The following is an 11,527-nucleotide window of genomic DNA, read 5'->3' as shown; positions in this document are numbered from 1 at the left end:
TTTTCCCGAACCAGTCCCCGATTCAGGATCACACATTACTTTTAGTTGTCACGTCTCCTTGTCACCTTTGCTCAGCGTGTCTTCGATCTTCAAGACATTCACTTCTTTGAAGAGTACCGGCCAGTTGTTCTGTAGAATATTCTTCTCTGCTGTTTCTTCACCATTGCATCAGCACCGTTTTTGCAAGAGCAAAGTAATAGCAACCACGAAACCTGGAAACGGAACTATCTAATGATAGGGAAATGGCTAACCTATCATACATCCACAAAAGGGAGTCTCATGCAACCAATGGAACTGTGAAGATATTTCCAACTTTTAAATGGAGACAGCAGGATACAACTTAGCAGGTATAACATGCGCCCATTTTATATAATTACACATACGCACAGAAATGTTCGAAGGTTTTACGGGAGAGAGAATGGTGCTTATGTGTATTTTCTCATTCTGGTATAATGAGCGTCAAGTCAGGTGTGAATAGTGAAAATCTAAAATGTTCCAAGTGACAGGATAGCTTTACTTTCATATCTGAAGGATCACGTGTGGAAAGGGGACTAGGCGTTTCCGTCTTGGTCCCTGTCATCTAATGCGTTACTCTTATTCCCGGGTTAGCTGCAAAAGCAGACTAGCAGAGGACCACGAGACAGGGCTTTGGCCACTCGGGGACGTTACAGTCAAGGGGTCAAGGAAATAAGAACCGAAGAGTAGCCGCAGGCTTTGGCAGTGGCCACGGGTGGGCTTTGCTGGAGCAATTCCAGGGTAGCTGAGAAAGCGGAGGGGCGTGGACAGAGGTGAGTGTGGCGAAGCTGGGGGAACGGGTCAGAACAATATGGAGGTGGAGACGCCACGTGGGGACTTGACTTTCGAGAACATCATATGAGAAGAGGAGAGAAACAGGTCAAACTAGAAGGGAACACAGGAACGAGGGCCGGCGTGTCAGGAGACGGGAGAGTCTCGAGTCTCTGTTCCCTCCTTTCATCGCCACGAGACTGTGCATGGGCTACTATCTTTACCTGCATTTTGGACACGGGATCACGGAGGCGGAGATCCCGTTCACTTAATCAAGGTCACGCAGGATCCGCGCCAAGGCCACCAGAACCGAGAGTCCCTACGCTTATGTGTGTCACAGTTTTCTAAGTATAAAAGGAAAGACAGTTAAGTAAAAAGGACTGAAGACCAATGTGGAGAACCTGAGATGAAACACCAATATCTGTCGTGGCACCGGTCCACGCTGTTGCCACCACCTCTAGTGGGTCACCTTTCCCAGATGGAACAGTAGACTGAACTCCAGGCACGGGAGAGGCGAAAGGATGGCCGAGAACTGAGAGAAGCAGGACGCTGAGGGAGCGAGGCCAAGAACTGCCCCCTCAAGAAAACGAAGGAACGAAGAGTCTGACGAACACGGGTGCACCGTGGAAACAGAAGTTAGGATTCTGGGCAAAGGGGGAAAGGGAAAAACCAACAAGCGAACGCCGAGTAAAATCCAAACTGGTGTGTCAGCAGCAAGAATGGAGAGGACGGATCCAAAAGGCAGAACGACAGATCGCGACGAACTTGGCAAGCTGACGTGGACCAACCGTAGCCCTATCGACTGAGGGCGTCGTTGACAAAGAGAGAAAACTCAGGTGAGGACAACTCAGGGGGGGACTCGCACCGAACGACAGATCGCGACGAACTTGGCAAGCTGACGTGGACCAACCGTAGCCCTATCGACTGAGGGCGTCGTTGACAAAGAGAGAAAACTCAGGTGAGGACAACTCAGGGGGGGACTCGCACCGAACGACAGATCGCGACGAACTTGGCAAGCTGACGTGGACCAACCGTAGCCCTATCGACTGAGGGCGTCGTTGACAAAGAGAGAAAACTCAGGTGAGGACAACTCAGGGGGGGACTCGCACCGAGCAGCCAGCAGATCGGGTAGACGTGTCCGGGAGAACACGGTGGAGGCTATTCAGCGGGTGGAGCCGACTGTGCTCCGGGATGGGGCCTCATCAGCAGAACACACGGCGGACAGCTGTAGCAGATCACGGTGATAAGTGAGAACAATACGAGAGGGCAAAGACTGGAACAGTGTGGAACACTCACATCAGGCTAGGGAGAATAGTCAGGAAAGGAGTAGCGTTCATGGGGCGGGGGGGGGGGGGGGAAGATCACGGGAATTAAGGGAAGAGCGTTTCCAGGAGGGCATCAAAGGAAGAAAATAAGGAAGCGGAATGTTCCAAGTTCTGTGTCGATCTTTCTAGGAAGTGGCCCACGGCTAGCTGCATTTCCAAGTTTCATGGAATGAAGTGACCCCGGTTATGAAATGCCGTGAAGGCTGCCAAGCCTTTCCCTTAAGCAACATATGTTTTCTTTAACCCCTCTCCCTGTGTCCCCACCCCCAACCCCCGCATACTGGATAGCCGCCCTGAGCGGTCTGGGCACACGGATAGGCTGAAATGCTTAAGAACAACTCTTCTAAGGGAGGTCCGGAAAGACTGTCCTATTTGAGGATAATGCCAAAATTCCAGCTCTGTGATGTGCAAACTTTCCAGAAACTGCTTATCTTTTGTGCTTGCTCTCTAACCGAGAACATATGAAACCAGGGTCCGGAGAATGATTGCTTCCTGGTAATACTAAATCAATACTAAATATAGAACATAAGCCTACTTGGGCTTTAGGATCAGGAATGTTTGAAAATAAGCCTTTGTGTTAAATTGTCTGGCTAACCTCTGAAATGAAAATAATAGCAGTCTCCATGACCACCGAAGTTCAAAGTTACAAGAAGAACTCTGTAATGCTACCCCTCTTTAAAGACTTCATTACTTCATACATATATGAATAAAAGGGTGGAAGGAAACATGATCAAAGGTTATTGGTAAAATATTGAAAAACTATTTGTGTAAGGTTACACATAGGATTAAATCCTTTTAAATAAAATGGTTGTTTGGCTAATATCATAAATACCCAATTAGCACAAAATGTGATTTTGAGAATTAGGAAAAACTAGTTTTCATGTGGTATCAATCATCTTTGACTACATTCAATTTATTCTTTACTTAGCAACCGGCATGTTGACTGACCGGCATAACTGAATACTTGTGTTATTTTTACCAACAATTTATTTTCAGACGTGCAGGTAACTTGCTTGAAATTCTTAAGTGAGAACAATCTTTTTTTTTTTTTTTTTGCAAATGAGCTGAAAGCATGATATAGATATCTATATACAGATATCTATAGATACATCTATATATCTATATACAGATATATCAAGTCAATTTTTCTGGTTTGTCTTACAGTTTATTCATCCAAGGACAAAACAACTAGTTGAAAAGTGAAAAGTTCAAATGGTTTCATCTTGTTTGTACATAATTGACTAGACATTAGACACGTTCATGATTTGGGGAGTAAGAACCATCACGACACATAAAGGTCATAGGAATTCTTCAACGAAACACTACACGACCCCTTCAAGTGCACTGAAGCAAGACACGCATGACCCCGGACATACAGAGAAGCAGATCCATCTGGCCAACAATGAACAGCTATGAACAATCTGTTACTTTTCAGAAAGCTGGAGGAAGGGAGAAGATTCACCAATTACTACTGTTACTAATACATATGAAACAAAACCTTTTGACTTAATCGATGGTTTCCCCCAAATAATCCATATTCTACTTTGAGATACAGTCTCTATGGGCTTTACCACAAAATCAAGACCCTACAGAATTTTCTATAAGGCATGTATCATGTTTTTTAAAAGAAGGTACCAGAACGCTTTCCATTAAAACGCATTCCTCGGGGCACCTGAGTGGCTCAGTCGGTTGAGTGGCCCACTTCAGCTCAGGTCACAATTTCGTAGTTCGTGAGTTTGAGCCCCGCGTCAGGCCCTGTGCGGACCCCTCGGAGCCTGGAGCCTGCTTCGGATTCTGTGTCTCCCTCTCTCTCTGCCCCTCCCCCACTCACGCTCTGTCTCTGCCTTTTTCTCTCTCAAAAATGAATAAATGTTAAAAAATATAAATAAAAACAAAAGGCATTCCTTTTGGAGTGGAAAAGCAGGGAAGCTTAATCCCTATAGATGACCTTTTTAATTGGTGCAAATTTTTTGGATGGCAATTTTTATTAAAACTGCTGGAAATTTGGCCTAATAAATGCGCCCCTCATAAGGGCATGAAGAAGTATGTGAGACCTGACGGAACAATTTCAGTCCAGCCACACACTGCAATGGAGCGGAGCCTCTAAACAGAACATGAGAAATCTAGTTGTTCAAAGGAAAAGGACAGGTGCAGAACTGCGTGTATAGCATGATCCTATTTACTCTAAGAAGTATGTAAGTTATATATGTACACAAGCATTTAGAGGGATACACGTCAAATACTGGGGAGTAGACTTGTGGAGAACGGGGATTTTCCCGTTTTGCCCTATAGATCTTTGTAGGTTTTAATTTTGTACGATGACTATGTATTATTTTTAAATGGAAGTAAAATTCATAAAATATAACTCACCCTTTCAAAGGGTAGAACTCATGGTTTTTAGTATATTCACAAAATTGTGTAACCACCACTGCTGCTTAATCCAGCCATTTGCATCCCCCCAAAAGAAACCCTGTAGCACCTGGTAACAGTCACTTCCCAGGGCCCCCTCTCCGCATCTCCCCCGTAACCACTAATCTGCATTCTGTCTCTGTGGATATGCCTCTTCTGGACATTTCATGTAAATGTCATCATACAATATGTGATCCTTTGTGCCGGGCTTGTTAGCATTATGTTTCCAAGGTTCGTCTACATTGTAGCAAGGGTCAGTATTTTCTTTTTAAGGTGATGTGTGACTTTAATAAATAAAAAAAAATTTGTAAATAGCTGATTTAAAAAAAAAAAAACTCAGAAAAGGAAAAGCCTCATCCTTTTGTACAAATCACTTTACAGAAAAACTCAGTACCTCTAAATCCAATGTCCATATTAAAGTTTACTTCTACCTTCCCGCCCCCACACGTCCTTGAATATGCACACTCTCGCACGCACGCGCTCTCTCTCTCTCTCTCTCTCTCTCTCGGGTCCCATTTCAAAGGTTTGTCCCTTCAAACAGTATTTTCGTTTCCATGTTAAGTCTGTTTAGTAGATCATTATCTTTCACACAGCAGACCTAGTTAGCTCTTTGCCCAGCTGCACCTTCCCGATCTCCCTGGCACTGCCTCCACCCACAGCATAAGAACACATTTATAGCCAGAGAGGTAGAGACGAAGGCATAATTTGGATGTATATGGACCTCCTATCTTTTGACAAAGATCCAGGTCTGAATGACTTCAGTCCACTAACCATGTTGCAGAACGTGTCTGCTACAGGGTCACACATTAAATGCTGTCATTAACTTTCATAAGTAACTGGCACTTTAGGTTTTTCATCTTCTGAATAAAAATCAAGAGTAAATTTTTACCTTATATCCTTATATATATATGTACGTATGTATATATATATAGATACATATATGTATAGACACATATATAGATATAGATACATATCTATATAGATCTGTATCTACAGATATATCCACAGATATATCTATATAGATATAGATCTATATAGATATCTATATAGATATATAGATAGATGTATAGATAGATATAGATATATAGATAGATACCTAGATAGATAGATATCTATATATACTGGGTAACTGCCCAGATATTTCATTATCTCAACATTGCAAAATTATGTAACATTGGTTTATATATAAAGCAGCATTGTCTCTGCAACCGAGGACTCTAATATACAAACATAGACGGTTTTCCCTTAAAAATATGGACCGGCCATAGAATTTTGCTGGCCATAGAATTTTCCTAGAAAATTCTACCAGGTTTACGCTTTGGAACGACCTGAGCAATTGCTGATGACTGCAGCTGGAAAAAGAAAACAGAACTCCCCCCACCAAAGTCCCCAGCTGTCAATAGTTTCAGTTAGCTAAAGAAAACCACATAACCCCCTTCTCCATATTTTTATGGTGGTAAAAAAGATAAAATCTTTTGTTAAAAAATTAAAAAAACAAAATGAGAGTAAAGAATGGATTTTAAACACACACACGTTGGCACATGGATGCATGTGTGATGAGTAATACCAGGTAACATTTGCAGTGAGGTACACTATCCCATAGTTCTAGCATTAACCAGACCTGTTACATAATGTGTAAAAGTTATTTATTTATTTTTGAGAGAGAAAGACAGAGAGAGTGGGGGAGGAGCAGAGAGAGAGACAGAGACAGAGACAGAGACAGAGACAGAGACAGAGGATCCAAAGCAGACGCCACGCTGACCGCAGACAGCCCGACGTGGGAGTCGAACTCAGGAAACATGAGATCATGACCTGAGCTGAAGTCGGACGCTTAACCGGCTGAGCCACCCAGGTGCCCCTAATTTATTTTTCCTCTAGAGTAGGAATGCAGGTTAGGAGTTGTGTGTATGGAATGAGCACATTCCACTAATTAAAACTTTCATTTCTGCCCTGGATACGACTACCTCAATCTCCAAGCACTGTACAAGAAGTAAGCCGTCCACGATAGAGGGAGTCAATTGAAACCTGTAAGGTGGAATGCCTTTATAAAAAATATTAATCCTCCTCCGTATGACCAAACAGATAAACCGCACTAGGAGTTTTGGCTTCTTTTCAAAATCCCCTTTGAACTAGCTTCCAGAGGACCCAATTCAAGCCAAAGGTACCCGAATCCTGTTACTAATAAAAGAACCAAGGGGTAACACAGTTCCGTTGTACTCGAAAGACGGATGTCTCGCTCCCTGATGAAACTCTGATGTTGTGAAATCTTGAACTGGACTCAAATGCACTTTTTGTTCTCTCTCATTCTCTTTATTAACAAGTTACTAAACAAACTGGGCATTTCGTCTTGAAGGAAGACTAAAGGGAACACAGTCTTGCTGCTGCTACAGATGATACCCTTCATTATACCCTTTGACAAAAAAGACATACATACAAACATGAAAGTCATAACTCATTTATTGAATGAATAGTATATGCAAGAATACCAATAAAAGGAAACTAATACTACAAACTACAATTTTGAAAATAAAGCCAATATAACAGGAACAAAATATACATAACATGAGAGGAATGTTTGATTTTGACCCATAATGCATTCCTTATCTTTACAGTTAACCTAAATGTCTGTTAGAACAAAACTGTATACCTTGGTCTAACCTTTAGTGCTTTTCAAAAAAGCAACAACATTCTAGAACACTTTTCTTTTTCTTTGAGATATTTAAGATTCACACATTTGTTCAAGTACATAGATTCTGATTCAACAGTAGATCTACATATCTTGTTATTCTCTTAATATCTTGAGTAGCACGTACTCCTGAGCAAGTACTATCTGATATTCTAAAATTGCTGATCTTTGAAATAAAATGTATTTCAGCTGTGGGTATTTAATAAATTGAGATGAAAAGTAAAATTCACACCCCCTCCCCCTCCCCCCAGGAACAAAGAGCTCTTATTAAAGTATAGAAACTCAAGTCTATCTTTCTACTCTAAAGAACATTTCTTACTAACAGTTCTGGTAAGGCAATAAATGCTCCAGAATAATCTTCAATATACGCTTGCAAAGATTACACTGTTGAATATCAATAACGAAAACAAAACAAAACAGAGGGGAAAAAAAAGGAAAGAAAAGACGCTTCAAAATTTCAAGCTAAAATATGCGTAGAAGACAGTCATGGCAGTATTTTTTGAAATGACGTACGTGTTATATACTTATCAAATAATGTCATGCTTATTAAAACTACGGTTAAGGACTTAAGAGATGAACAGTAAATACACTGCTGAGGTCCATTTTTCTAAATATTCATACCACAATGTAATTACTACCCAGAAGATGATGCTGCTACTTGGGAACATAAGTACTGTACAATTTTTACATTGTAAGGCACTTTTTACTCAGCATGTGACGAAGACATGGATGGAGAATCAAAGTATCGGAGGTTTACAACCAAAGGTGATTTTTCATGTGACTTCAATTTACATTTCATTTCAACTTTTAATGAAAGACTGTTTAGCCAATCACACCACAGTGAGAAAGATAGGTAGCCAGCCACTTATTCTAGCCAACCAAAAGGTAAAGTGCTATTCTGGTTGCTAGTGGCAGAGAAAGGGTTGAAGACACCCATACAAAGGTATACACTTGATTACATAGCAAATCCATCGACTGACAGCTAAGTATTTGAAGTCCATGATATGATCATCGACTGGCCATGTTTACCCCGGCACCTTCCATTTTTCCTAAGAACATCATTACAGTAGTTGTCCAAAAATGAAGGTGCTCTATTGTTCCGTGGGTAAGTGTATGGCACACCATGTAAAAATGATCAAGACACAGTGATTCAAAGATTTAAAATAACAGGTTTCAAGCTGTTGTAAGGAAATAAAGTACAGATCCTTTGGGAAAAGTCACATAGCTTGGTAAACAAACATCTAGATCTGTCGTTGCACTTCAAGTCATGGTGAATTTTGAAAATTCATCACATACACACAACATAAAAAAAAAAACAAAAACACCCAATGGCATATTTAGAGCAAAAGGAGAAAAACATATAGGGCAACCCCACTAAAGCTAGTTTCCTTCTAAAAATAATAAAAGATGGTTAAAATAAAGCAATCATCAAGTCCCTTGACTTAAGTGAATACACACTCGACAAATGTGACCTTAAGGGACTAGCGGTTAAAAAAAAAAAAATCAGTCATTAAGCACAGTGTAATTTTCCACCTGTTACATTTTAAAAATGCTTTTCCATAAGCTGCAGAATATCTCGATGCACAGTCAAGTTAACACGGTATTTCTTGTTTGCTAATTTGCTTTAATGTGGTAGGTTAACTAATAATTCAGAAATCAGAAGCCCTACCTTTGAATATTGAGGTGCTATGGTAATATTAGGCAGACCACAACTAAAGTTTTTTGGTTTTGCCATAAAGAAATATATAAATGTGCTTCAGCAGGTAAGTGGGAGAAAATATCACGAGCTGGGAATGCCAGTGTGAAAATCCTTTCTGAACAGCTGGGTTCTTAGGCTTCGAAAAACAACTTCAATGATTGAAAAAACAACACCAGGCCCTACCAGAAGAAAAGGAGGGCACGAAAGCCTATTTGATAGATGAGCAAAGCAATGAACGAAAACATTAAAAATATTAAATAATTTTTTTTTTAAAATAGTGGTCACAAAATTAAAAATAAATACTGTTTTCTGCAGGCTGTTTTTTGACTCCTACAGCACATGAGACCTCCTTACATACTCTGGGCCAGTATATGAAGTGTTCCACACCACACGGCACTTGAGAGGAACCGATTTCCGACATGGTGGCTGAAGTCCTTAGTGAGTGGTAACCCTTTACATCTTAAAGAGGTTCAATTTGCTGTTGCCAAATGTTAGTTTCAACTTGAGAGGATCCAATAATTTTGCTAGAAGTTCTTTGTATGACATAAGAGAAGAGGTTTACTGTCAAGAGAAGTTTGGCAGAGGCGCACCGGAGCTCATAACTTATCACCAGTTGCCCGAGTGCATGCTGGTCAGTGAGAACAACTTTAACAGGGACGAAATGAAAAGCTTTAGCACACTTCTTGGAAGAGATTTTTAGCATGTGCTGTCAAAGCCAAGAGAAAAAGAAGCTTCTCTTCATTTCTAGTATCCATTACTTGAGTGTGGGAAAAAAAAAAAAAAAAAAGCAAAACAAAAAAAAGCACAAATTCCCATGTGTCGCCACCAGAGGCGTGTTTGCACTGTAAAGTGAAATTTGCTTATGCTCTCCCTTGAGTATGAATCCACTAAACAAACTTAGACACTCTAAACAGTAGAACTTTGTTCAGTCCAGAAATACAGCTTACTTCATTTCAATGTCTGCTTTAACTGTCGACACTAAACACAGGGTTAATAGTGTTTCAATTGCTTCCCAGAAACTGCAAACTACAGCTACGTAATAGCAACATGTCAAATTCTGCCATCTAGTGAAGGCTCATAAAACAAACAAAAGACGTTTTTAGGCGGTTCAATGAAGGATCTAAGAGTTGGGCAGTAAAAAGTTACAAACCCTTTTTGATTTTAGAAAACAGTGAAAAAAGCATAGTAGTTATGGATGTCTTATTCAATTCCCAGTTTTCTAACTCTGTCCCATGAACCTGTTCAAAAGATGATAAAAAATTGTAAAATATGATGCTTGAGGGGAACACAATAAATATAATGTTATTGAGGAGCGAGAACATCTTATCGGTTTGACATTACAACTATACTTATGGATAAAGTGGAGAGCTTGGTTTTACTGGTACAAAATCAGCTAGTTAAAAAAAACTATGCAAGCCTACACAATCCTTTAGCATCCTAGGAACATGCTTAACTAAACATAATAGCATTAAAAAAATCATACTGCATATACCATTACTCCAACATGTTATTTATCAGTGAGTATTGTATCCTGACAACAGATCCGAGAGAAGTAACGTTCATACCTAGTTTCCATTAAGTTGCTGCTGAGTTAGTTGCTGCTGGTCAATTTCTACTTTTCCCCGGCTTTTACTCTCTCGTTCCTCATCTTCTTCATCTCTCTCATCATTTCCACTATGATTTTTACAATATAGTCTACAATGATGAAAGATAAAAATCTCAAAACGTTTTGTCACTGCTGATAATACATTTACACCATTAGCAGATGAGGTTGGTGCCCATTTAAAATAAAGGTTTCCTCATCCATGCTTTCTAAAAACTCTACAATTAGTTACGGGTCCATTTCTATCTGAAAGATAGGAAAGCACTCTATTAATGAGATAATGCAAGTTCATCGGAAATAAAACCTCTGGTTTAGGGTAAACGTTGTCACACATGCCCAAAGATGAGGCAAGTCCTCATTCTGCCCACCGAGATGAAAAATGAATCTTCCAGCCAACTTGAAAATACAAACTTGCAGGTATACAGATGAAATAATCAAACTCGAGGTTTCAGAAAGGTAGTAAGAGTACATTTTAGGAAACAATATAAACTCTATATATACTGTTGCTTTTTGCTCGTGTTTCATGAAACATTTTTATTCAAATTCCTCAAAATGTCTTCCCAGCACTCGTGTCCTGGCTTTCATTAGAACACCTTTGTGAGCCCCCTAACAGTTTTCCAGGCCCTGTGTTTGGCTAGGTCTCTCCTGATCTAGACTGGCTCTTCCAACCTCTCTTTCCCATGACACTCACTTTTTGGAAAGAGTTACACCAGCTACCTTTTCAACTACACCACTCTGGCCTTGTCTAACTGTGGCACTGCTTCAATTGGTTCTCTCTTACTCCAGATTCCTATAAAACTGGAAATAAGGTCCACGGGCTTGCTTAGCTGTAGGTTCAACTTTTTTCTTTGTTAGTCCAGGATATTTGATAGGTGACCCTGTGTACTTCAAGAGGAATGTTAATTTCAGAATGCCCCACTATCAGTGATGCTTTTCGATCACTTGGTTTAAGTGGTGGTGATGGCCAAATTTCTCCACTGGGATGGTAGGTTTTCCCCTTTCAAACCAGAGGATTTGTA

General features: G+C 40.3%; 1 protein-coding gene across 4 annotated transcripts in view; it reads right to left on the bottom strand.

The window, feature by feature from the left end:
* Positions 1–6,959: 6,959 nt before the first annotated feature.
* PHF6 (PHD finger protein 6) overlaps positions 6,960–11,527 on the bottom strand; it is a 49,465-nt gene continuing 44,897 nt past the window's right edge. For 2 of the 4 annotated variants that reach the window (XM_027054397.2, XM_053201706.1), the window contains exons 10-11: positions 10,471–10,600; positions 6,960–10,143 (exon numbers count right to left, since the gene is read on the bottom strand). In XM_027054397.2, coding sequence (XP_026910198.1) covers positions 10,471–10,600 — 130 coding nt within the window. In that variant the 3' untranslated portion in view covers positions 6,960–10,143. Of the gene's footprint in view, positions 10,601–11,527 lie in introns of all 4 variants that reach the window. The other 2 variants (XM_027054398.2, XM_053201705.1) reach the window with 2 other exon arrangements.

Source organism: Acinonyx jubatus, chromosome X (genome assembly GCF_027475565.1).
Source record: "Acinonyx jubatus isolate Ajub_Pintada_27869175 chromosome X, VMU_Ajub_asm_v1.0, whole genome shotgun sequence".
Classification (NCBI taxonomy): domain Eukaryota; kingdom Metazoa; phylum Chordata; class Mammalia; order Carnivora; family Felidae; genus Acinonyx; species Acinonyx jubatus.
Note: the sequence above shows the minus strand (reverse complement) of the source record. Positions and strands in the feature narration are given on the sequence as shown.